General features: G+C 41.8%; 5 protein-coding genes across 8 annotated transcripts; all 5 read left to right on the top strand.

Moving 5' to 3' along the window:
* The first annotated feature begins 1,379 nt into the window (after positions 1-1,379).
* LOC147225298 (ADP-ribosylation factor 4-like) lies at positions 1,380-5,559 on the top strand. Its single transcript, XM_086163227.1, has 6 exons — positions 1,380-1,728; positions 2,529-2,609; positions 2,718-2,827; positions 3,361-3,432; positions 4,033-4,158; positions 4,248-5,559. Exons 1-6 carry the CDS (start codon positions 1,662-1,664, stop codon positions 4,332-4,334), a joined length of 543 nt encoding a protein of 180 aa, XP_086019353.1. The 5' UTR covers positions 1,380-1,661; the 3' UTR covers positions 4,335-5,559.
* A 651-nt stretch (positions 5,560-6,210) lies between these two features.
* On the top strand, positions 6,211-11,119 carry LOC147225297 (protein tyrosine phosphatase domain-containing protein 1). Of its 3 annotated transcripts, XM_086163379.1 has the most exons (13): positions 6,211-6,350; positions 6,619-6,810; positions 6,890-6,970; positions 7,094-7,212; positions 7,543-7,680; positions 7,761-8,032; positions 8,817-9,113; positions 9,195-9,446; positions 9,523-9,639; positions 9,726-9,827; positions 9,952-10,032; positions 10,122-10,232; positions 10,323-11,114. In XM_086163379.1, exons 2-13 carry the CDS (start codon positions 6,620-6,622, stop codon positions 10,443-10,445), a joined length of 1,884 nt encoding a protein of 627 aa, XP_086019505.1. In that variant the 5' UTR covers positions 6,211-6,350; position 6,619; the 3' UTR covers positions 10,446-11,114. The 3 variants fall into 3 exon arrangements, with proteins under 3 accessions (XP_086019505.1, XP_086019504.1, XP_086019503.1); XM_086163378.1 differs by having other exon boundaries at positions 7,570-7,680; positions 8,817-9,446; positions 10,323-11,119; XM_086163377.1 differs by having other exon boundaries at positions 8,817-9,446; positions 10,323-11,117.
* A 1,351-nt stretch (positions 11,120-12,470) lies between these two features.
* LOC147225296 (ciliary microtubule associated protein 1A-like) lies at positions 12,471-15,103 on the top strand. The gene is made up of 6 exons (XM_086163651.1): positions 12,471-12,582; positions 12,662-12,865; positions 13,032-13,133; positions 13,213-13,334; positions 13,983-14,123; positions 14,225-15,103. The coding sequence occupies exons 1-6, from the start codon at positions 12,471-12,473 to the stop codon at positions 14,315-14,317; spliced, it is 774 nt and encodes a 257-aa protein (XP_086019777.1). The 3' UTR covers positions 14,318-15,103.
* A 764-nt stretch (positions 15,104-15,867) lies between these two features.
* On the top strand, positions 15,868-18,861 carry LOC147225295 (ciliary microtubule associated protein 1B-like). Its single transcript, XM_086163380.1, has 7 exons — positions 15,868-15,974; positions 16,691-16,807; positions 16,887-17,090; positions 17,181-17,282; positions 17,372-17,469; positions 17,583-17,723; positions 17,807-18,861. Exons 2-7 carry the CDS (start codon positions 16,696-16,698, stop codon positions 17,894-17,896), a joined length of 747 nt encoding a protein of 248 aa, XP_086019506.1. The 5' UTR covers positions 15,868-15,974; positions 16,691-16,695; the 3' UTR covers positions 17,897-18,861.
* Positions 18,862-21,882: 3,021 nt separating this feature from the next.
* rabl2 (RAB, member of RAS oncogene family-like 2) lies at positions 21,883-26,819 on the top strand. 2 transcript variants are annotated; one of them, XM_086163384.1, is made up of 9 exons: positions 21,883-22,140; positions 22,313-22,518; positions 22,629-22,658; positions 22,829-22,908; positions 23,098-23,177; positions 23,629-23,740; positions 23,909-24,006; positions 25,228-25,311; positions 25,592-26,819. In XM_086163384.1, the coding sequence occupies exons 2-9, from the start codon at positions 22,412-22,414 to the stop codon at positions 25,670-25,672; spliced, it is 672 nt and encodes a 223-aa protein (XP_086019510.1). In that variant the 5' UTR covers positions 21,883-22,140; positions 22,313-22,411; the 3' UTR covers positions 25,673-26,819. The 2 variants fall into 2 exon arrangements, with proteins under 2 accessions (XP_086019510.1, XP_086019508.1); XM_086163382.1 differs by having other exon boundaries at positions 21,884-22,121.
* Positions 26,820-26,829: the final 10 nt, after the last annotated feature.

Raw genomic sequence — 26,829 nt, 5'->3', positions numbered from 1 at the left:
TGATTTTTTAGTCTGTAACATACAAGATTTAAAGTGCAACAACTTGCTTGAAATGTAAAAAAAAAAATTAATCCTTATTGAAACTATAAACATTTTTTGACTGATTGAACGATTTGATACTGAAAAATAAAATCAGAAAAATCAATAGATAATGATAAAAATAATAAATTCAAATGGATCAGCAACATTAACTCAGGAAAAATATTTGCGTGTATGCGTATCAGCATAGAAAGTATTCTAGTTATACTCCTCATATGGCTGTCTGATTTTTGTATCTACGTATATTTTGTGTTTCCCCTGGCTGAAAAGATTTGTTGTGTGTATAGATTTGTTAATAAAAAAAAATAAAAAATAAATAAACTCCGGACATTTTTTTTCTCGTCTTAGCTTTCAGGTGAATGTAGTTTGTCTCATTATCTCCGTCTCATTGCCTTTCTTGTCATCCCTGTTAAATATCTTTCCATGGTGTCGCTTGAGGGTTTGGTCACTGCACTTGCACACTGCTGCGTGCAAAAAAACACTGGAGCCAATTCTCTGCGCACACTGAACAATGAGAGCGTCAATACTGCCGCCTACTGTGGATGTGCTATTACACTTTAATCTAGTACAGTAAAAATAAGCATGCACCCCATTATTTGAGAAGCAATGCCTTCAGGAGTGTATGTAGAGTGAGAAACGAAGTTCTCAGTTACATGGACTGACCTTCGGTCCATGTTGCTTGGCGCTTTTCTTGCTGAAGCTGTTTGCAGCACAACTGAAATAAATTCTGTCTCAACGATAAAGCAGAGTTGTTTTTTTATAAAATTGTGCACAACATATACCCGGCAAAAAAAAGAAAAAAGAAAATAACCCAAAAGAAAAAAAATTATTACGATTTAGGACTGATTTAGGGGAAACACAAAATTCTCACCGCAGCTGCCGGATAAGGACATTTTTCTCTCCAATGAAGACCACGCCAAGGGAAAGGACTTTGTTACTTTTATACAACTTGTGTTACTCTTGGGAAAATGTCATATTCACAAAAAAAAAAATAAAAAATGTGTGAACAGCAAACAAAATGTCAGTCTTTCTACAGGAATTTGATCACTACAGCACTACTATAAATGGATTTCAGAACCGGAAGGCAGTAAGAACGACATTTTTTATGAAAAATGTGTTTAGTATTTGTGTGTATGTGTATTAGCAGAGGAAGTATTTAGTAGTACTATTCATATGGCTATCTGAGTTTTGTATCTATGTATATTTTTGTGTTTCTCCTGGCTAAACAGATTTGTTGTGTATATAGATTGGTTAGTAAAAAAAAATCCGACCGCGACAGGATATGACGTAAGAGTGCTGACGGAAGTGTTACGTCAGTCAGCGAAAGGCCTGTCCCGAGAGCAGGCTAAAAAGAGGAAAATAAGCGAATATAACTCATTTCGTGGTCTGCCTTTAAGGACACTGGACGTTAAGACAAAATTTTCCGCCAACTCTTCGATTAAACAAAAACCGAGCGATTAAACGGCAGCGTCCGGGCCGGAAGTGCTGTCAGTCCGAATAAAGCTAATTCAAACTGGTGACGTCGGCGGTTCCACGTCGATCCGGACGTGGCAGTCTCTTCAGGGTTTGAAGCAGGGAGAGACCAACGCCGCTCCCAGGGATCCACATACCGACTCTCCACTATGGGGCTCACCATCTCCTCGCTTTTTGGCCGCCTGCTGGGCAAGAGGCAGATGCGGATTCTGATGGGTGGGTGGACGCGGTTCTCTGGCGCTTAGCGCGGCTCCGAGTGCGGTTCTCTCGGCTTTAGCGAGGCTCTCAGTGTTAGCGGTGTCTGACACAAGTTAGAAGCTAACTAGCAACCAGTTGTCGGGTTCAAGTTAGAAGCCAGCCATTAACCAGATGCCGGATACTAGTTAGAAGCTTACCAGTAACCAGATGTCGGATACTAGTTAGAAGCTAACCAGTAACCAGATGTCGGGCTCTAATTAGATAAGGTAAGATAGACTTTGATCCCACAGGGGGGAAATTCAATTGTCACATTAGCCTCGTTGCCTTATAGACGGTCAGAATGCATAGAGGTTGTCGGTATCAAAGACAATTTATAGTATATACGATATAATTTAAGATCTCAAAAAAAGAAAAAAAAAAACATCTAATCAGTAACCAGATATCGGGTTCTAGTTAAGAGGCCAACCTGTAACCAGTTGTCGGGTACTAGTCAGAAGCCACCCATGAACCAGATGTCATGTCTTCAGTTGTTCTTTCCAAATACTGACACTGGCCAGTCCCGGAGGAAGTCAAAGCAGGGAGTGTTTGGTGAATCACTGATCACTGGTGCGGTGGATCGGATTTTAAGACCAGGGCCTCCACCTGGAGGTAGAGGGAAGGGTTAGAACTGTGAGGGCAAAGGTTGGATGGAAAGCAGTTAGAAGCCCGTTAACTTTGGTGAGATGAGATGGGTCAGACCCTGGAGGAGGCACATCCATCTGACTTGTACCGGCAGCCCAACAGAATGCAGATTCTAATCATCCATTGTTTCCTTGCAGTTGGCTTGGACGCTGCCGGTAAAACCACCATTTTGTACAAACTGAAGCTGGGTGAGATTGTTACCACAATCCCTACAATCGGTAAGAAGTCCAATCCTCTTGTAATTGCCAGATGGACCTCTGGATAAGATGAAGAACACTACTAAGTGTCATTACTAAGCATCACCTCATTTCTTTCCCCTGTCAAAGGCTTCAACGTGGAAACTGTAGAATATAAAAATATCAGCTTTACTGTGTGGGATGTTGGTGGCCAGGACAAGATTAGACCTCTCTGGAGACACTACTTCCAGAACACACAGGTAACACTTTGGACTCCTGTGTTGCAGCGGAGCCCAAATTTTGAGCCTTTATTACCATCACAGTCAGATGCTATATGTTAAAAAACCCAAATTTAAACTTCCTATCTGTTCAAAGATGGAAAGATGCCGATGAAAATTAAAGTGAGCAGAAAAGTAATTAGACGGCAGCAGTAATTATCTCTGAGTGCTTTATCTCAACAATGTCAGCTCGCCTGTCCGTGTTGGCTGTATTTCACACCGGTTCTTTTCATACTATTGTAAAATGTGCCAATATCGCAAACTCTAACCCAACTTCCTTTGAATTCAATCGTGAAGTGCTACGTGCACAACTAAGACCAGTAGTTGCGTTCATATCAGTGCACTCAAAATGAAAATTAGTTTTAAATTTAATAATTAAAATTTCGGGATAAATGCAGATGTGAATATATAAAACAACATTTCACATTTGCACTGATTCCACATGATTATTGATCTTTTATTTAATATTCATTCAAATGACTGTATTATGAGGTTTTCTTTTCTCTCTGTCCTAGGGCCTCATCTTCGTCGTAGACAGTAACGACAGAGAGAGAGTGGCAGAGTCGGCAGAGGAGCTCTCAAAAATGGTATGTTTTCAATATTCTCTACTTAGAAGGGACTGTAATCATAAAAGCTAGACTGATGGTTTGTCCTTTTTTCCATATTCACTATCTGTTGATTGAAGCTACAAATGTTTTCCATTGAAATTGAAAAAAGGATTAATTCCTTTGTGTTTGGATGTAGAAATGGAGATGTATGTCTTGTTTGAACATGAAAAATAAAGCTGTAAGCTGTCTTCATGTTAGTAAAGGAACATTTAGTATCAAAGCAGATAGGGCAGATGACCTCCTCAGATATGGGACATGCATACATCAATTTTGTAAGGTTTACCATCAACCCAGTTGAAGTGTGCAGTTAATTTCTTGTTTAGACTTACAGTGAAAGCACTGTGAGAGATGAGATACTCCTCTTTCAGTACTTACAACCCCAGCTTTAGGAATTAAAAGTAATCAGGCCGTTTCCAAAAAGTCCAAATCAACTATTTCAACATTGTGTGGTTTACCCTGCGTTGTAAATCACGTATTGAAAAGTCTGTTACTTGATGATGCTCTCCTCTTAGAAAGCTCCCCTCAGACTGTTTTAGGCGGTTATTATTTGGATGGAAACATTTTGTTCTGCCATTCTAGCTGCAGGAGGAGGAGTTGAGAGATGCTGTTTTGCTGGTGTTCGCTAACAAACAGGACCTCCCCAATGCCTTATCAGTCAGTGAACTAACAGAAAAGTTGGGGCTACATGGTCTTCGCAACAAAACTGTAAGTAATATAATATTAATATGACTAAATAATGCTAAATGTTTTACAAGTGCAATTAAATTCCCCCTGTTCAATCTGTGACCCCACAGTGGCATGTTGAGTCAACTTGCGCCACTCAAGGCACCGGGCTTTATGAAGGACTTGACTGGTTATCCAGAGAGCTGTCCAAGAACTAGAGATGGATCACCAGGATGGATGACAAAGAGACTTAACATCAAGGGACAGAAGACAGCAGCCATTCAGCCCAAAAACATTTGATGTTCTTGTGCCAGTATTCACTGAAAAGGACAAGGCTGGTGGACACTATAATCATCTTTGGAAAATTGTCTGCTTTTTATTATAAATGCAGTTACTACATTATCTTGGTTTTCTATTTACATATCCAAACATTTCCATGGCTACAATATGTAAATACGCAGGCAGCTGCTCGATGAGCAAATGGCCTATTAGTGAGAAGTCTTGAAAATTTGTACGAATAATAATAATAATGATGTCACGGTTGAAATTGGGTTTTCCTCTTGATGCCTTGGCTCCACTCTGCCACATTTGAAAGACATAACCACTTTTACAATAGCAGTTGAGCCTGGGACAGGGGGGTATGAAAATATAACCTTAGAGCTTCGGTGATGGGATGACTTCCTGTATTCTGCGATGAGCTTTTAATTTCCCTAAACCCTCAAGGATATTTGACTCCCTAGCAGACCTGTCGCTTTTGCTATTTACTGCAGCGTCCTCAACCCGAGACCACCACGTTCCTGCAAAGGGCTGGTGGGTCACCAGACCATCGCCAATGAGCTGATTGTTAGCTGGCATTCTTGTAGCTTCTTAGTGAATGGATCTAAAAAGGAACCTAGTGCCTTCTGGTCTCTCTTAATACAAACTTCTGTTTTTCCTGCCTGTCACGCAAGATGCGTTTCCTGGCATTTTTGGTGTTGAAAGGCACAATGATGAAATATCGCACTTCCTTTTGTGCCGATTTGATTTTATGTGACACCACAGCAGAGACTGTTGACTCCTCCATCTTACTTTTTCCTACATGAACCAGTTTTGTTACTTTAGATTATCTGAGTTGTGACTTTTTTTTTCTAATCACCATAAAAGACAGTCATTCTTTCTAACAGGAAATGTCTTTGCCTTCAAGGCGGGCGGAATGAGGTGTTTTTTTTTTTTTCATTACAGACACAAGAAAAGCAACTGCAGTGCAATGAAGGATCATCTTCTTTCCTGTCCATGTTGCAGAGCTTATTGTTCATTTTACATTACCAATTAATAGCAAACATCATTATTCTACCCCTTTTGATATGCATATAAGCAAAAAAACTGGCCAGGTATACATTCCAACCTTTGTGCAGCACTAAAAGTATTTTCAACAATGTTCTGAATAAAAATGTTTCAAATATATGTGTCGTCTACTACCGATGTTTCAAGATTTTCTTTTTCCTTCAACATATGGAATTGTTAAATGTGCTTTTCTGAATGTGTGGGTGGTCAAATTGTACTATCTCCAAAATAAGCCAGAGTAAGACGCTGTGCTGCCCTGCATCCACTCAGATCATATTACTGCAGACTGGTGGGTTTGGACCAAACGCTGAATGAGAGTGATACGAAATATAACACCTCCAAATCACAAATGAACTATTTAAACAGGAAAACAGCTGCATTAAACTTAGGTGGGGAAGCTGTACGCGGCAGTACTCAAGTGAGTAGAAATACAGGTGTGATAACTATTTAGAAGTCCAGACGATCATAGTACATTGACATTTTCAAAGTAAATTGTTGATGGATTAAATATAAAACAGTAACAAGAAAATGGAAAATAATGATTAAAAAACAACAAGTCATCACCAAGACCCTCAAATAATGAGGTGTTTGTTGTGCCGAGTACTCAGGACATCTGCATGGTGTTTACAAGTGTTGTTGCCAGCATTATTTAATTGGCTTGCTATAATATGAATGCCTGTTGTAATGTGTTTAAGACTGATTATCAGGCTCAGCCAAACTGGGTCAACTCACAAGTGTGTGTGTGTGTGCGTGTGTGTGTGTGTGTCTGTGTGTGTGTGTAAGCAGACTGACTTCATAGCTGAGCACCTGAGTACTTTGTCGATTTACCTCTTTCAATTTCCAGCATTTTTTGGATTATAGACATTCATTTAATGGGATTTATAATACTGCTGTCCGAATGAACAGCAAAGGTAAGTCTGGAGCTTTAATTAGATTTAGATAAGATTGCCTTGGCTATTATACATTTTTCACTGTATTCTGGCCGTTCAACAGACATTTCTATCGTCTGTCACCTAAGGCTCAGTATCCTACAGTAATAAATTTAAACAACTAAATTAGCATAAAATGGCAACCTCTGAAAAAAAAGGTTCTGGAATTTTAACTAGGCTCAATTTAAAGATCCGCTTTTTTCCACTTTCTCTGTGTGGTTGTTCAAACTGAGGGTTTCTCTCAATTCAGGATGATGCCAACTTTGACCCCGCTCATTCCAGTACCCCGGCCTGCCTACTCGCAGGCCAGGGAGAACCTGGTGAAGGCCATCCCACCCAAGCTTCTCTGTCTGCTGGCCTGCGGAGGGATAGACTGCCGCTACGAAGGACCGGAGTGTTGGAAAGCAAACCAACAGGTCATTCGAGGCATTTTTTCCTCCTGGTGAGAATACCGAAATGTGGTTTGATAGATCTCAGAGGCCTCAAAATCGCTGTATCTTAAAAACATGCGTGTATTCTAGGGTGACCGATGACATAATAGCAATGGCAAGACCATCCAATCATCTAATCGAGAAATATGACGTAATCCAGCAGTTTCAAAGGTATCGCTGTTTATTATTCCTCCAGTGTTCATTTCCTGTGGGTCTGAAGTCCACATCATGTTTTTAAATGGGTATACGTGCAGTGGAGATGCCCATTGTCATTATCATGTGGCTTTTTCATAGGTTGAATATTAAATCGGTAATTAACATGCAAATCCCTGGAGAGCATGCTCACTGTGGCCCTCCTCTGGACCCTGGAAGCGGCTTCACATACTCGCCACAGACCTTCATGGACAATAACAGTGAGATCTTGACACGCTGACAACACACGTCTTAAGTATTCAATTTATAACTATCCTTTTTACGGCGATACAAGTCACGATGAATGACAAATGAGCTCTGGATATACAAAGCGTTGATGTTGTGAATCGATAATATGTGGTTTGTGCTGAAGGGATGGGACAGTCGTCAATACATGCAAAAAAGATTATATATAAAATCACATCATTCCATTTGACCGGTTATAGCAGCTCCTTGTGTTGATGAAATGTCTCACTGTTGCAATTAAATTTGTGTGTGAGCACAGCAATAAAATTATGTTTTGCATGTGTATCATTTGTATATATTTGCAGTTTACTTTTATAACTTTGGGATGCCAGATTTTGCCGTGTCCTCCCTTGTTGGTATAATTGATGGTGTGAAGGTGCTGACCTTTGCTGTGAGGGAAGGAAGGGTGGCCGTGCATTGCCACGCAGGCCTCGGCAGGACAGGTACGGTCATATCTGCATTTCCACTGTGCATCTTTTGACGATTAAACATTGTGCGTTGTTGTGCTCTGACAATCCGACAGGTGTCCTGATAGCTTGCTACTTAATCTACACCCTGCGAATCAGTCCCAGCGAGGCCGTCCACTATGTTCGCATTAAAAGGCCTCGCTCCATCCAAACCCGAGCACAGATCAGCCAGGTGTTTGACTTCGCTCGCCTGCTTGCTACGCAGCTGGTGCAGTACCCTGATCTCAACCTCCGGCACGGAGCCCCTTTCACCCTACAGCACTACCTGAATCGGCAGGCTCTGCTGCTGCACGGCCAGGAGGCGCGCAGCCTCAGACACACTCCCAAGGTCAATACACTTATCAGTACTGTGACAGTTATAGTATACAACACTGAAGCAGAGCATCTATAACGCCGTAATATGTGATAATTGTGTGAAAACGTCTGCCAAACTCCAAAAGGTTTGAATTCAAAACCTGCATTTTGTTTAAAAAAAAAAAAACAACAGTGTTTACAAAATTTCCCCTTTAAATTATCAGTTATTACCAGATAGCAGTGACTCGCATTGGTTCTGAATTGTGATTGTTCTCGGAGTGAGGGTGTAAAATATATCAGAGCAGGTGTAGCTGCCTCCTCTGAGCCACCAGTCCACCTGATACGGCCCACATTTGGCCAAACCCGATCACATTTGAGCCGCCTCTGAACCACCAAGCTACACTGTAACTGAAGCATAAATACTGTTTACTACCCAGATGAAGACAAGGCGATTAGTAAGCTACTGTAATTTATCTACCACGGATGCCATGCCAATGAATGGGGACATTTTGTTTTGGTCGGTTTATGTACTGTTGCTTTGGCGACCAATAAAAGGAGCAGCAAAAGGAAAAGAAGACGAAAAAAAAACCCATTGCATTGTCGTGCGGTAAATAAGCAACGTATTTGATTACACTTGCCAAAATATCTATCAAATCTAACGAGTGTAAACCTGTTTTAGGTTATACTTTAGCTGTGTTTATCAAATTTGGTATAATACTATAAATGTTATGGTTACACAGTCTGTTGTGAATGTATACACCCATTTTTTTTTTTTTTAACTCGCCCACCCTCAAAGCTTCTCTTGGCCATCATCTTAGGTGGTGTACCTGTTGTGTGTCCGTCTCTCCTGTCTGGCCCTGGGTATTCCAGCAGCTCCAGAAGTTCATGCAGAATTGGAGAAGAGATCAGCACTGAGGATCCTGACCAGGACCGTGAAGGACACCTTGGTGTCCAAACAGTACCTGCCCTTGCTGGGGGAGGGTCACAGGAGTTCCAGGGTCGGCTCTGTGTCCTCCTGGGACGAGCCACTTGGATTCCTGGACAGGAGAAGAGACGTGTTACTGGACAAACGAAGCTACAGTGACTCCGATCTCAGCAAAATAACCGTCTTTGAGGTCAAACTCACATTATGTTCATCGTGTCAAGTGTTGAAATCCACTTTATTTTTCCAAACCTGTTGCCATTTTGTCTTGAAGGATCCGGAGCTGAGTCCGTACTACACACCCACATTTGGAAAAGACCGGCACTGGTGCACACAGGACCTGATCTGGCCCAATCTGAGACCAGTCAGCCTGGCTCTCGCCTCTCTTTTACTCGACCCCATCACTAAGAAAGAATGCGATTCCCTCCACCTTCCGCTGCCGAGCACGAGCGTGGGCGGCAACCGCGCTCACAGATCTAGAGGCACAACTAAAAAAATGTCTCGCAACCACAGCTTCGGTATTGAGGTAATCGGCCATTGTCTCACAGCGATAGATCCGGTCTTGGTGTGAATATATGTTAATGATCGTCCGTCCTCAACAGCTGTATCGGAATTCGCGTAACCCACAGCCCAACTCGGTGGCTCGTGCCATTGCCAAGGCCATGGCGGACCAAGATCCGCCGGGACAATCTATTCTTCTGCGATCTGCTCTGCTGCAGGTGACGCTGGTCTCACATGAAGCCGTTGCACTTTTGATTCAAAGCTGGTTATCACCGAAGCAACTTCACCGCTCATCCTCTCACAGGAGGAACTGAACAGCAGTGAGTGCGGCTGGGCGCTGATGGTCACGGAGTCAGATCCTGATGTACTGAGCTGTCTATTGTGGACCTGGCTGGAGAAGCTGAGGGCAAGTGACATTTAACATTTAAGGGACTGTAAAGACAGCAGCACCTCTTAGAGGACTGCGATTTGATATATTGTCTTGTTTTATTTGAATGGAAATAGCGTTTGTTTTCCACCAACTCCCAAAGGACCCTGTTCTAAGTATTGAGGACGTGGAGAAACTGATCCGTGGTGTTGACAACAGGAAACCTCTCGGTGTGCTCAAGAAGGTAATGCCCCTTTGAGTAAATCCCATCAGTCTCTTGACTCCTTCTTTTGAAAAATGAAAATATTGTGTTTTCTATGTGAACATTGACAGGCTCAGAGATACACCATTTATTGTCTACTGAGCTGTGTCAGCACAGTGAGCAGCCTGTGTCCACACAGAGAAGATGCACTGCTACAGCGCCTGATAAGAGCCCTAACAAGGGTAAGAATGAGTAAAGGACTCCAGTCCGAGCGATTCTACTTTTGAAGCGGCGTATTTTTGCTCATGTCAATGATCGATTCTATCCAACAGCGGCCCCAAGAGGAGGTTGGAGGCCTTGCATCTTTAATAAAGCTCCTAAGATCCTGTTTGAGAGAAACTGTCCATGACTACAAATATCTGATGAGGGCCTGCAGCATGACAGCTACATTTTGAAGACAATGCTACAGCTTGAGAAGATCACATCACATCATTCGATTGCCATTGCAAGGCTGAGAGGACAAGCTGAGAACAGTTGCACACCTTTATAAGCCCAGGAATACGTTGTCAAAATCATGCAATGTTAATAAAAGGAAATGGTGAATTCCATATTGATCCAAGTTTCAGTTGTATACCATTACTTCTTGACCCTGACCCTTGACCCTGACATAATACACCCATCTACCAAATGATATGTAGCTTGGAGCAAAATGCATTGAAAACATAATAAAATATCACAAACAGCCAGGAGGTGTGAACTGGTGCTTGTGTGGTCAGATACATGAATAACTATCCCCCGCCATGATCGGCATATTTCAAAGTCAACGGTCATCTCTTAGTCAGCTGTAACCAAGGCTCCAGTTGAATTTTAACTTCTCCCTCCGGTGAATTTGTTGTCTTAGCTACGGTTCATGCCAGTAAAAGTTCACAGGGCAGCACGATGCAGAAAACAGCTCCTCACCAAAGCAGATGTGTGAATGTCAAAGGTGTCTGGAACATTTGAGAATTTGTATTTGTGTTGCAGTCATTTTAGGATCTCAGTGTCATTGAAAAACTAAACCACCTTAGGTGTGTATGTGATATACACACTTCATTCAAATGTGACCATACTGTACATGCATGGGATCCACTTCCTCTGACTTTACAACTGATGCAAACAGGTTGGAGTTTATCAATATGGGCTTTGGCCAACCGATACCTGGTATAAATGTTGTATTTCTGAAAAAATAAAAAATAAAAAATAAAATAAAACAAAAACCAGTACTTGTAAATTACCTCCAAACATAAAGCATGAATAACGGTTTATAGAAATTCACCACCTGTCATGAAAAATAAATCCTTTTCATAATTTCTAACTTCTTTTAGCAAACTTACACTGTTCCAGTGAAGTTTGCCTGCCAAGGACATGTCTCTTGGCAACGTTGTCATAGTGAAAGTGACAAACAATGTGTTTGGGTTCAGTGCACATGCTGAGCTCCAGAAATAAAAACCCCAAGTACACCAGGACTTGCAGCGAGATTCATTTTTCCTTCAGGTAAAATCTTTTACATATTTTCTTATGGATTTTGGTTTGAATCTATTGGGAGTAAACCAGGTCAAGAGTTTTTAGGTGTAATACCTCCGCTGGGGATTATAAAAAATGTGCGGCTTCAAACAGCCACTGAATTCACGCTAAGCCAGGAAGACAGTAAAACAGGTTTTGTTGAATCCATTTACATTTTTGCTGGTTTTGTCAAGAGCAGTTTGTGAGGAAAGCAAGCAGATTGTGATACAAATATACATGTGACACAAGAGAGTGAACAACCATCCAGGAGGGAACGGATGGAACATCAGATGGGTAATGAGAGGGGAAGGGGAGAAAATCAGAGATTTTGCACCGTCAGGACTCCTGGGTGCCAAACATTGACGCAGGAGATGACGCAATCACTCTTATCACTGCCATTATCGTTTGTCATGGCTCCATTCACATAGTTGGATGTTGGTGGAAGAGATGTTGCTTTGTTTTCTATCTATTTCAAACTGGAAAAAACTGCTTCACAGCAATCCCTTATATTCCTGTACTCCAGAGGGGCTTGTCTAGTCGAAGTCAGCGGTCACGACAAAGTAACCAAATACTAACCAAAGAGAAAGAAGAAAGCGTGGAGTTAAAGAAGCTCCCTGCTTCTGAGTCATCTCGTCAAAGTGCTGCAGGATCTGTAAAAGCCAATGTAGCTGAGTTAGAAGGATGTACAATGCTGTACTCACAAACAGCATTGCACTCAAGACAGGATCTGCTTGTGTATGTCCTGGACATCCAGGTGACAGGAGATGCTGTGATATAACAGAGAGGCAGGGATAGGAACGGCTTTTTTGGAGAGAGTGAGTCTGTGATGTGTGACATCATCGCGAAGAAGCTGTAAAATCCCATTGTTTACCTGTGACAGGCGCTGCACTGCCACTTCCTGACATTCCTCTTGTCAACTTCAACTCTTTCTAGAAATAATGCCGAGTGCTGAGCCTTGGGTTGGGAGCTGGAGGCCTCATAGACCCAGACGGCCAATAGCTGCCCTCTATGGTAGCCCAGGACCTAAGTATGCACTTCCTGGATTCACAGGTATCAAGCAGGTTACAATTAACCAACGAATTGTTTACTACTATTATCTATTACCTTAGCCGCGATCTCCTTAATGCAGGTATAATTAATCACAATCCCACTAAATGCAAAGCACCAGCATTCACCTTTGGGAAACGCTGTGAAAAGACCAAGACGGAATCCACACCCGGACCAAAATATCTTGTTCCCGCTGAGATTACCAGAAATGGTCATGAACGTACACCTGCATTTTCACTCCACAGCCGCCGAGAGGAGATTAGATACTTCCAAACACCTGGACCAGGCCAGTAGAACACCTTTGACGCAAGATGTATTTTGACATTGTTGGGGTTCAATACAATACAGCTTGGACCTGGAAATGGTGTACTTAAACATGTTACAGTGTCACATGTCATAAAGCAGAATTGTGTTGTTTCAACACAGCATCATTCAATGCTCTGATCTTCCAGGCCAGTATTCCACAGAGCGCTCAGGAAAGTGGGTTTTTCATTCTGCACCTTCTTATTCGCTGTCTGGGAGAAACAGAGAGGGCAGTATCGACCACGCACCTGGTAAAATGTGATTTTTTAAAGAGTAATTCACAACAGCTATCAAGGCACTACAATTCCAATGTCACTATTCTGACCGTAGGTCCAGCATCCTACCATCTCCCTGCTGTGTTGGGACCCAAAATTATGGTTACATCTTCAGCTCCCACCTACTCAATCAGCAGTCGCCACAAAAGCGGCAGCTTATATCAAGACATAAAGCAGGTAGACTCCTCTGGAAACTGAACGCACATCTATTTTTTACTTTTTCGAGACGTAGTGGGAGATGATACAAGTGCCATCCTCATTTTTTATTTCAAACTGCCATCTAAGGACACTTAGTGGTAATTCAGTCACTCCTCATTTCAGGATACATTTTTTTCACTTTCCAAGCAATGTTGATGATTTCAATATTTTCTGTACAAACTGAGCATTATTCAAGGATCTGTGGCACCTTCTTGGTTTCAGTTTCACGGCAAGATCGCTACTAGAATTCCATACTTGGGCTTGTTTTGCAGGTGTAGTGGTAAATTTGACTATTTTTGATGGCTAAATCTACACAAAACACATATATATGTACTTTATTAACTTTATTTCAAGAAAAACAGCTATAGGTCATAAATACCCTCTTATTTATATTCCGCCTTTTCCACAACATCACGTCTTTTTTTCATAAACAATTCAGTTCTGTATCAGTACTTACTGTAGTCAAACAACCGTCACAAGAACAGATCACCCTAACCCAGCCATGGTCTGGTTGTACATTGTGGGATGCTATTTAAGAACAAGCTATCCTGGAAAATGTCAATTTGACATTATGACGTGGCAACAAAATGCTCTGATTCACTGCAGTGCTCTGTGCAACCTCACCAGACTCCAGGCCCTGCAGCGTACAAGGTTGTGGACTCTTGTGTTTTCAGCAAAAAACCTCCCCAGTACAGCATAACAGGCCGCAACTTCACACCCACTGAAAGCGCAAAGAAACCTGGACCAGGAGCCTATAATCCTGAGCACGTAAGAACACCACAGCCTGAACATCCCAAATATCTCTTCATAGCATCCTAGAAAAGGCCCAAAAAAGCCCTTTATGCATTCACTGACATTTCTCCCTTTAGGTGACCTTCACAACACCAAAGGCGCCAAGCTACTCCTTTGGATTGCGTCACTCACAATATATCACGCCCCTTTTTGAAAACATAGCCGACTGAAGAATTATTACCTCACAGCTCAGGATTCCTCAGATCATACAGTTCCTTTCCTGTCGTGATCCACATCGAACGTATGGACTCATCGGCTCCGGGTGTCGGGCTTGTTGGGGCGTTTCTGAACTGTATTTCATTAGACCTCTCCAGTTGGTTCAGGCCTGTTTCGCCCTTAGTTGGAGACGATATCATGTTTCGTTTTACATTTGAATTTTGTTTCCTGTTTATAATGATTTGTCATTCCTGTGAGATTGCCTAATATTCTCTCCTGTGGTTGATTGGCTTATCTAGGATGCGATCACCTTTTCTGCTTCATTTTTTTTTTTTAAGCTTTGCTTAGACTACAAAAAGGTACCTTCAGTTTGGAGCCTTCAGGGATACAGACCCTCCATCTAGGCTAATAGAGCCCCTCGAGTTCCCTGAGTTCCCACAGCAGCTTGGAGAGCTGCTGATTCCTCCATTCTGATATTATTATCAAGTGGGACAGGCACGTCCATCAATCTGTTTTTCTTTTGCAGTCAACCCCGTGTTCAGCTGTTGGTCTTTCTGTAACTCCAAGTCTCAAATGATCTAAACCCTTCTGTTCTACATCACACCTTATGTCATGCTGGAATGTGCAACATTTTCTGAGGTGCCCTTTTAGACAGCCTGCGTCTCGGCCCTCGCCTGCTGTGGCAAATCCCATCTGCGACAACTCTTGAGCTCCGTGCACGTTCTCCTGCTGTGATCGCAGCATTTGTTCTCTCCATTCCCTGGTTCTTGATGATAGTCGCTTTCTCAACCGTTGATGCTCCATCCCCTGATGCTACTTTCAGTTTTCAGTAGCGTTTCCTCTTCCTTCTGCTCTCCCTCTGTCATCAGCTGTCCGCGATGTGGCTTTCTCCACGTATGTTATTTTACTAAAATATAACCTATATGAAACAAATCTGTCCAACCTGTCGATTCATTTTGTGTTGATGTACCAAAACTAAGTAAAAGAAAGTGCCTTTTGTCATTCAAATACGTTTTTCCTGGATCTGGATCTGCAGAGCATCATTTCTTTGGTTTCATTTTAGTAGTATATTAGAATATTTTCCTTTTTCATGTTTGCACAGAATTGACATTTGCATGCAGACTTTCCCCATTCACTGTACTTTTACTGGTGTGAATCTCCTTTGAAATAGACCCCATTTCAGCGCGGTGGAGTTACATCACAGAACGTGAAGGTTATCATTATTGTTTATGTAAACACATCTAGCTGTGATATCACTTGCCTCACAGTCTTTTACACTTTTTGTATTGTGGTAGTCCAGCAATACACTTGTCCTTGCATGTTTCATTCAATTGGCTGTGATAAAGTTGTCATATCAACTTCACTGCTTCCACGCTGGAAGGGAAAGCTGTGATCGGGCACGGCAGGCGCGCTGTCACCAGGTCTGCGGTCCGACCTCGATATCGTGAAAGGGAAAGTCTTGCGTGCTGTGAAATCTGCCCGAGTGTCAGACAGACTACAAGTTGTAAACAGATGCCTGTCAAACAGCCAGTGCAGTTGGGCCTTACAGAGGAGACACAGGGAAGAGAAGAAGAGCTGTCTCGGGCTCAACGGTGTTCTATAAAAGTAATCTGTGTTGGGGTTCGGCGGGCCGACTGAGCTCGTCGACATCGAGGAAAAGGTGACCTTCAGGTAAAATCATCCTCCATTTTTTTTTGAACAATAGTTGAACTGATGATGGTATGAAATAGAAATCAGTCATTGGCTTATTAAGATGAAGTTAATGACATTTTCTATGTTGAGGACACTTGTCAATTTCTACATGAACTGTGGGAAACCCAGAGGTTGTGACCCGAGCACCCTGTCCATTTCAAAGAGTTTGTAGCTTCTCTTTTGGGACATCATGAATATTGACATTAAAAACACGAGCCGTGACGTCACACACTGTAAAGCTGCATCGGTGTCAGGTTTCCTGGGAAGGCCTTAATATTCTGATAACTTGGGGTCAGATGACACACTCATATTGACATAAAAATCTAATCTAAATTGAAAATGCAGTGTGGAAACGGATGCTTTGACAAAAACCATGTTAGTTTTTCATCGACAGGGTTTTATGCATTTTATGTTATAATGCGATTCCTCTGGACTCACAGCTTTGTTTTCCAAATTTTGGAAATTCACTTTTTCCAAATGGAATACTTACTGGTTGCTAGGGACAGGCATTCAAAAGCCTGTGACTAAGACTTGCTGAAAAATTGATAAAAACCTCACAGCACAAAGCTGTTGGTTTCATTCTTTAGGAGTCTACAATTGACGATTATGATTTTCATTCAGTGTTTTATCAAAATCATTTATTCTAATATGTTTAACAGCTGGTCAAAATAATTGTATTTTCTCTCTCTCAACAGAAGTAATGTCAGACAATGAACCTTGGGTTGGGGTCTGGAGGCCTCACAAACCCAGGCAGCCGATCGCCGCTCAATATCTGACCCCGGGACCAAAGTATAAACTACCAGCATATCTAGGTAGTTAAAATTAGCCAGTTAAAACCTTTCACTTAAAATGATCACAGCTGGTCTGTCACTAACATGGTTTCTCTTTTAGGAATTAACAATCGCAATCCTACAATATACAAAGAACCTGCGTACAGTTTTGGGAAGCGCTACGACAGGGGCAGGCCATCAAACACCCCTGGACCAATATACCTTGTTCCCGCCAATATCACCCGGAACGGCCAAGATGGCACGCCTGCATTTTCCCTACACAGTCGTCCAAGAGAACTAAGCTTGTTCCAGAGCCCCGGACCGGGTCGGTAAAACCCTCACTTGGAGGTGGAAATAGATTTTATAGCACATTGATGTAGAGATTACGATCAAACTACTTGCTTTGCTGTTTCAGGCCAGTATTCCACGGAGCGTTCAGGAAAATCTGTCTTCCATTCCTCTCCCGCTTATTCTCTGTCTGGAAGGAACAAAGACGCCAACAATAACCAAACACCCGGTAAAGTCACAGTTCCGGTGTCCAGTTAGTTGAGCTGTGGTTTTGCACCCTCAGTGATAATAAACAACCTGTTACTTGCCTCATTGCAGGTCCAGCATCCTACAGAATTGTGCTTCCTTCTTCAGCTCCCTCCTACTCTTTCAGCGGCCGCCACAAAACCGGGAGCTTTTCTGAGGACCTGAAAAAGGTACGGTTATGAAGTGTGGCTACAAGTGAAATTGTACTAAGCTCCTCTTAGTGACACTTCGGAAAAGCTGGCAAGAAATTCCTGTTTGACCATGGCTCTTAAATTTCTTTCAGACCCCGGGCCCCGCAGCCTACAATGTTGTTGACCCCTACGTTTACAGACCAAAGCCTCCGCAGCACAGCATTTTAGGCAACATCTTCACACACGATCCATCGGCCGGGAAACCGGGACCCGGAGCCCACAATCCTGAAGGGGTAAGAAACCGTACTTAACTTGATGCTTACAAGAAGGCCGACACATGATGGCTGCGTTTATTCACTGATACTTCTCTCCACAGGTGACCTTTACGAGACCAAAAGCTCCAAGTTACACCTTTGGATTGCGTCACTCTCAATACAAATACCTGGCAAATGGGAAGACTCCTTGAATACCCTCCCACTCTCCCCCTCTTCCCCTCTCTTTCGGGGGTCTGTCCTCTTTCAGGTCTCCACAAACTTCCTGTATCCCACTTCTTCTACTGCAGCACACTGAGATCCATCTTTGTCACAGGACCTCCTTCAACCTTTCGTTTTCTCGCTCCACGTGCCTCCAAGGAAAGATGACGTTACGTCGGCTCACTTGCCGACGTCTGAAGTTACTTGCAACGGTCATGAAGTTTGTGCTCTGTTCTCTCTAACTATCGATTTCAGCAGATATTTCTGCCCGGAGATGCAGTGATGGATCTGTATCTGCAGCCACCAAGTGCTTCAAAAACCAAAAGTAACATTATTGTTTTTGTGATAATCATTGTTTTCACTCCCTCTGCCTCTGATGTTGCCTTCTTACCTTTTGCTCTCCATAAACCCAACCATTGAAGGAAGATGGCAACCCACGGTAAGGAAGGATTTTCTCCAGGTTTCCCATTTAAAAGGGATTTCTGTGAAGGGAAAATTGTTCTGCAACGGTAAATATAATAGAGACTGTCTTACTTTCTTCTTTAGTGAGATTTTGCAGTGGTTGACATCGGTTGAAGTTGTGTTACCACTGCCTTCAAGGTCTTGCTTCTCCATTGCTTTTTGCTATCAGTTGTTGTCCTTGTGTCTACGCATCTCCATTCTCCCTGAGTGCTTACTGCTTTCACGATCACCCAGCTGTCCACAATATAGATTTCATCCCTTCAGCTCTGCCTCCACACACTGATATGCTACTTCATCCATTTGTCCTGGCCTCAGCAACTCATCATGTCAAGACCTTCAGATTGATAATTCCTGCATATTCTTCTGTGGTGAGGATTTACGTTCACTCGCATCCATGAGTCACAGGGCCACCACCTGCTGGATGTGTTTAACTTTGGGTGACAGTTGTCACCTAAAGTTGCTTAGGTTGGCTCTTAATTCTGCAACATTTTCAATACAGTCCAAGCGTTGTCCGTTTTAACTCTTTAGCAGTGATGAAAAAAAATAAAATTAAATTAAAATAAAGTGTGCCATCATCCAGGTTATTCCCTCAATCATGGTGCAAGTGTCTTAGAGAAACACTGACTTGCTATGGCGGTCAGAGCCAAAATCAAAACATACAGCAAAATATAGAGTTCCTACTCTCAATCATACACTTACGATGATGCCATCGCAAACATTTGACGCATTCACGTAAAATCTCCAGGGGTCACAACCCATTTTAGGCTCAACTTTTTGGTGCAATTCTGAACTCATTGACTGTCCATTCTGTTTGTTTGTCTCCTAAAACATCAAGGCACAATAGGAAAATGCTGCTTGTATTTTGATGCCCAGGTCCTTTTGAGACTAGTTTTACGCCCTCTTAATTATTATTGATAACAGTTGATCCCAGGGAGTTGAGTGGATCAAAATAGTCTCTGAATTTATCATATTGACTTATGTCCACAGATAACTGAAGAGACACAGCTGGAGATGACAAATGTCTGTTGGAATACCGTACAAAACCAAATTAAAAAAAAATAAAAAAAAATCATGATTGAGTCATATGAAAAATAGTTACTTTCATTAAATAAAATGTAAATGAAAATATATATATATGTGTATGTATATATATGTTTACATGTATAATGTATATATGTATATATATATATATAATATATACACACATAAATGTTTGACATTTGCATTTCATCAATTAACTAATGTTTTATTTATATTAACTTAATTTTCTGTCTCTTTCCTGGCATGGACAGGTCAATAGGCCTGTAAATCAGGACATACTTGATGCCCCCCTCTCCAGGGGCCTCATTTACAACCAAATCCATATTTCTGAAATGTTCGGACACCAGTCAAACGCACACCAGTAAGTAGTCTGTTGATAAATCCCACCTCTTCCGAGCTACAGTGCTCGTGTGTGTTTAGGCTCATTTGCATTGAGAAAGGCCTCCAAATATAACTCATATATGGGAGCGACAATACTTTTAAGAAGGTGTTCAAGCAGGTTGGAATGGGTGAAGAAAAGTGTGAGGAGTACAATATGATAGATGACGATCAGCCAGGATGAAAAGAAAGGTGTTTTGCAGAGAAGGTCAGAGATGGTTGGGTCATGAACTGAAGAGGGATAGTGAATGTATTGGTAGACGGATGCTGGAACTGGAGCTGCTGGGCAGGAGGTCTGGAGGAAGATTTATGGGCGGAGTGAGAGGATATGAAGTTAGTTGGTGTAAGAGAGGAGGATACAGCCAATAGTTAGATGGAGAAGGTTGATTTGCTGTGGTGACCGAAAAGACGAAAAGGAAAAGATGATAATGTGATATTCTTACAGAAACTCAAGCCAGTCCCGCCTGCACTCAGCTGGAGGCTGGGCCATCCAAGCCTTGGGTGCATCCTGGGGGCTGAGGATGCTGACAGAGGCAGGGCTGGAAACTCAACAATCCATAGATGAAAATCAAGGATCAACTGACAAACATCGCAATCGTTCGACTGCAAACGAAAAGGTCGCTGGAGCAGATTGCTGCATGGGCGTCCCAAATGTTAAATAAACTTTAAAAAAATGTTGATTGGACTGCCCTAAACTGATGAAATTCTGGGAAGAGGTAAAAAAACAAATAAGAGAGATTTTAAAATTAAACAGACCAATTGATCCACAGCAATTTATTATGGGTACAGCATCAACAAGCGATTTAAGGAAAAACCAGGTGTTTTCGCTTAGAGTTCTTCCATTAATTGCACATAAAATGATCACAGTAAACTGGCTCAAACCCCACCCACCTACCCTGGACCAGTGGCGTCAGAGGCTTAAGGATGTAAACTGCATGGAACACATAACAGCAAACTTACGACTTCAGACAGACCTATGTCTTGACAAATGGGCACCCATCAAAAAATATTTGGAGAGTTGAAGATATTATCTCTATTTGACTGAGTTAGATGTTTTTTTTTTATAATTTATAATTTATATTATTTATATATATATATACATATATATATTTTATTTTATTTTTTATTTTTTATTTTTTTTTCGCTTGCTAGTGAGGAAATAGGTGACCTATAAAGAATATTGTGAGGTTATGAGGTTTTGTAAGAATGTGTGTGACTCTGTCAAGGAACCTGTTCTAATAAATGTTCAAAAAAAAAAAATGTTGACTGAGATTATCCCTCACACACTTTTGAGCTGAGATTGTATCACTTTTCAAAGATAGCTAACAAGCAGAGTTAACTAAACTCTGCCTGATCCTCTTGTTTGAATGACCGTGGGACAGGCTCTGCGTTCCGCATCAGTTCGCCAACGCAGCAGGACTCTGTCCGATGGCTGCAGCAGGCCAAGACTTTTTCAGGCTTACACTGAAATACGCGCCCTGTGCGGGATGGGCACAGGACATAAAACCACAGTCCTGGAAGGTGAGAGGCACCGCCACATAACCCACTCCTGGACTTGTCAAATTAGTCTCACTGGAGGCTTGAGACCTCAAAAACACAAAAATAAACGAGGTCAGTCTCACAGTGGGAGTGAAATGCTGGACACGTGTTTTTGCAGCCATGGTGGAAAAGATACACACTTCTGAGTCAGACATGCTGACTGAGTCAGACATGCTGACTGAGTCAGACGGGGTCATCAATGTGGCAGGACAGGGAATGACAACGGGGGCGAAGACGAGTTCAAACTTCATTCCTCAACACCTTAAACAAAACTGACAAATGGACACCTTGTGCCAGAAACACCCGGCGGGTAAATCCGTCCCCGGGATAACAGTCCTCCAGGGTCTGACACATCTGTATCTGGTCATCCAAAGCCCAGGCCGCGGTTGTGATGCAAAGACATACTGCATACAAACTTCAGAACAAAGACAAGGATAATTAAATGAATAAATGAAATTACCATTTGACTTTTTCGTGCCATTTGTTTGCATTTCGCGCAGGCACATCTTCAGACAGCAGGATCCGCAGCCCGATGGGTCCTTTGAGCGTCCCCCGTTGCGTAGAAACGAAGACCTGTAGGCAACAACATGTTTCGGCTGCACCGTTGAGAAAGCCGTGGCTTGGGGAAAGACAAAAAACACCTTGCGTTGAAATCGAGGCCAACCGAATCCAAATGAGGGGAAGTGAAACCTGGGCCGAGGCCGGTGGTGTTTGAATGGCCAAAGGCCGGTTCGGCTAGCGGCTTTGGCTTGATGCTAGCTTGCTGCTAGCAATCAAAACGAGCAGGAAACTATGAAGGTAACTTCTCAAAAAACGGGTAAATACACACCATGGCTTCTTGTTTACATTCCCAATTTGGTGCCATCGATCTTCGACCAGAAGACCGACTTATGATGAAATTGCAGTTATTAAGACTCAGCTGCTAGTCTAGCCTAGCCTAGCCTAGCTGACGTGACGGCAGCGAATGCTAATGTCGGCTTTCATCCTAGAAGCTAATGTGATCCCCGAGGAGTCGAGAAAGGCGAATTAAGAAACTCCAACTAACCCACACAAATCAAGTTGGAAACTCACAAGACACACAAGAGGACATGGCTGGCGATGCAGGCAGCATCCCCGGGCTGGACCAGAAGAAATACGACTCCGACGAACAGGTGAAGATCATCTGCCTGGGAGACAGCGCAGTGGGGAAATCCAAGTGAGTTCCACATCCACACTCTTCAATTTATGCAGGTTTTTCTTTTTCTTTTGTCACCCACAATGTGTTCAGCAATAAACCTAGACTGATTCCACTTAAATCTCTTACAGGCTGATGGAGAGGTTTCTCATGGATGAATAGTATCCTTCAATAACTGCATACATTTTTAAATGAAAATAAACAGCACTTGATTGTAAAGAACCCAGGTACTACTTAGAGTTCTTGACCAAGGGTAGACAAGGTAAATGTGGCATGTTCTTTCAAAAGCTTGGTCATGATTTCCTTTGTTAGACCATAACTTCTGCCGCAGTCGCCCGCAGCAGTTGTCAACCTATGCTCTGACTCTCTACAAACACACAGCCTCTGTGGCCAACAAGACCGTGGCAGTGGGTAAGTGCTGTTCATTTCCTGTCACACATTCACCAAATCAACAGTACTGACCAAAGCGCTTTTGTTTTTATTTCATTTTTACGCTAACGTTAACAAACCTACCACATGGCTGCATTGTGAGGTTCATTGATCAGGCTTGAGTCCCCCCTCCACACACACACCTCCTTTCTTTGTCTTAATTGTGGACAGATTTCTGGGACACTGCTGGTCAGGAGAGGTTCCAGAGCATGCATCCCTCATACTACCACAAAGCACACGCATGCATCATGGTAAGCCACTTTCAAAACAAGTGCATCATTTTTCATGCTCTTCTTCCCCCCCTAGTGCTGGGGAAAAGCCAGCTGCATGACACTTTGCACCAGGGACTGAGTAAAATGCACCAGACATTGTCACAATACATCAAGCATTTCAAAGCGTGCCAGACTAATACAGTTTTCCATTTTCTGCATCACAGAGAGGATGTGATTTTTGCTGACCATTCATTCTCAGATGAATTCTTATGTGTTTGTTATTTCTCTCTTTTTTGTATTTTGTATGCCTTATTTATATAATATTAACAGTTGCTTTCTGCCTACCAAATCCACTTACCGTACATTTGCTAATCCATATAGACATGCAGTATGAGCATAACAGCTGTAATCGAGTAGTTTTAACCCTCCAATGAGGTGGATGTTCTGTATGCCAGCGGAGAAGTCTAAATCTTTCTTTTCCTGTTTGAAGGTTTTTGATGTTCAAAGGAAGATCACATATAAGAATCTTGCCAACTGGTACAAGGAACTGAGAGAGTACAGACCAGAGATACCATGCTGTGTGGTGGCCAACAAAATTGATGGTAGGTGTGCTTAACATCACTTACTATTAAATGTTACAGCGAAACACAATTCTAATTTTTAAGCATCATAAGCAGATGTGAATTAATGCGGTGTGCAAATACTATTTTCTGTTTTGACTAGTTCAGTGACTGGCAACCATTTTCTTTTTTGTACTTTTGTGTCTGCAGCTGATTTAAAGGTAACGCAAAGAAGCTTTAATTTTGGGAAGAAGCAAGGACTTCCATTTTATTTTGTATCAGCGGCAGATGGGACCAATGTTGTCAAGGTTTGAGCTTTGGCTGGATTCATTGCATCCATGATGTCAGAATATGTCTTCATAACTCTCAGATGCAATCATTTAACGTTCTCCATTGATTTTTCACTTGTATCTATACCACCATGTCAAGCCATCTATAGAGCAGGTCAAAAATATTTTTTCTACAATGTGATCCAGAATCCATCAGTCTAAAACTAACCATTTGTACTTCTGATTTTAAAAATGTTATTCTGAAATATGACTGATGTTTCAGAACCTGTGGTTCCTTGCTCCAATCTGAATGTCCAAACACAGCTCTGATTATCCACAAATAAACTTGGGACTATTTGAGTGGAATCTTTTTAAGACAATAACATATCAATCAGTCAACTGATAGCTGCTGGCATCTTGAATCTTTGTGAGCTTGTAAAATCCAACATATTTTGAACTAGTGTAGCGCTGCTCTATTTATACTTGTAAATTAACAGCTCTACAAAGTATTTTTATGGAATTATTCAAAAAACTAATTTGTTAGGACAGTCTGTCGCTGTTCCTTGAGACTTTGTTATTAAAACGGTTGAACATAACTGGACACATCACCAAGAACTAGTAATTACATTACAAAAGAGTCTGAGTGTTATTTTTTATAAATCTATTTGTATGTTATATTTGGTTAGCAATAATAATGATGCTAACAAAAGTAAAGTCTACCTTCTGCAAAGATCCACTGAATGCAGCAACATCTCATGCCAGTGTTCATAACATGCTCATGTGCACTTTTTTTGTGATGTCAGTGTATTTATCATTTCAATATTGAACCACCTATTTTACCAGCAACATTTCACAACCAACAAATGTTTACTCTCAAATGGCTCAATGGCTTTGTCAGTTGTTGGTGTGGAATATTGCAGTTTAATGAGCCAAAGAAACACTTTTCAGTTTTTAGGCTTTTTACACAGAAGTGACCTTCCTACTATCTTGTGTGTGTGTGTGTGTGTGTGTGTGTGTGTGTGTGTGTGTGTGTGTGTGTGTGTGTGTGTGTGTGTGTGTGTGTGTGTGTGTGTGTGTGTGTGTGTGTGTGTGTGTGTGTGTGTGTGTGTGAGAGAAATAGATCAAAAATGTCTTATACTCTTACCACTGCCCTGCAGAATTCTTCTGGGTGAAAACTGCTACTGCAAAACAACATCAGGAACAACAACAAGTACTTGTACTGCTTAGAGTTGATACGTTTTTATGTAAATATTCAAACAGATGTTTCGAGACATGATCAAGAGAGCGGTGGACTACAAGCAAAATCCCAGTGACTTCATGGATGAGGTGATGGAAGAGTTAGAGGTACACTTCTCTGAATATCTGAATCTCAAACATACGTTTAAATATGTCACTCATTGATCACTGCTACTTCTGACAGAACATTGACCAGATGTGCTTGCAGTGGTAGAGCCGTAGATTTTAAGAAGTCTGCCTTATAGCAAGTATTCCCTTCATGGAACACGAACCCCGCGTATTACTTTTAGATGACATTTTTATTATCGCGAAAAACGCATTTGATTGATGGTTTCTAGAGTTCTGGCAAATTCTGATGGCACGCTGTTCCGTTATTTTTTTTTTCTAGAACTTTAACCTAGAGAAGAGAGAGGACGATTCGGATGCAGAAGCGGATGGGTTGAAAGCAGAGAACCCTGAGCTGGCCTGACAGAGCAGAACAAATCTTCCCACTCCCCTGTCGTCTCATGGATAATTTATCTTCCTCTAGAATTTAATGCTGTGACTAGATTGTACTTTCTGGACCTGAATCAGCTGCCAGAGACTTCCAAGTTATTTGTGAGTGATGTATTTGACCAACAACTTTGACCAGCTTAGTGACTCCCATTCTAGGAAGGCACAGTCGCTCAGTGGGGTTGAAATTCACTGGCTGGAAAATCAACCCACAAATGTTTGCAATATTATTGTGACTCTTTATAGTACTTTATAGTACTACCGATGAATGACCAATATGCCAGTCGTGGTAAACAGGAAATGCTAAATATCCTGGTGCATCTTGTGTTGTCAGTGAATGTTATTTTACATTCTGTTTTCCTACTAGAGCTTGTAAATTGGCCAAGGGATAGTCGGTCGCGTGAGATTTCAAATGGAGAAGAGGGTTTTTGAAGAGCCTCAAAAAATGTAGATTTTTTTTTAATTTTAACAAAGCATCTGCTGACTTGACGAAAAGAAGCGTTATCTAATCTTCTGTCTTCATGTCACTGTCGGACCAAAAGTTTTTTTTTTTTTTTTTTTTTTGCAATCACACCTGCCTGGGTGTGGGACAAATGATTGTGAATAAAAGATTGGGAACCTGAGTGAAGAGGAATCGCTAAACATTTGGGATTAACATTGACATGTGTTGTAAATAAGAGAAATTTGAAACACCAGACCTCAAACAGACGGGAGTGGTTTTAAAGCTGCGCTGCTGTTCCTGAAGTTGAAGTACTCCCGTGTCCAATGCCTGCAGGAGGCTTCTTTTTGCTGTTCTTTCTGCATTAAATTTATGATGGAAAATCTGTTTTTCTGCACCCTTTTAAATGAAAAATTAATGTACCATGTAACCATTTTTAATGTCTTTAAATTGCTGAGATGCGGCAGAAGACACATGAAGTCGTCCGCTTGGTTTTAGCATTCTGGGAAAGCATCTCGAGAAATATGTTGCTCGAATGACCGTAAAAACCTTTGCACATTCCATCATGTATGTAGAGAGAATGTACACTGTTCTACTCCGTGGTTTGACCCTGCCGCTTGACGCGAATGATGAATAAAATCCCAAGTTTCTCACCGCTGAGATAAGACTTGAGTAACAGGAAAAACTGATTGACC

Source organism: Fistularia commersonii, chromosome 17 (genome assembly GCF_037954325.1).
Source record: "Fistularia commersonii isolate RoL2024-O1a breed Wild chromosome 17, RoL_Fcom_v1.0, whole genome shotgun sequence".
NCBI classification, from domain to species: Eukaryota; Metazoa; Chordata; class Actinopteri; order Syngnathiformes; family Fistulariidae; genus Fistularia; species Fistularia commersonii.
The sequence above is the reverse complement of the archived record's forward strand: the minus strand, read 5'-3'. Positions and strand labels throughout refer to the sequence as shown.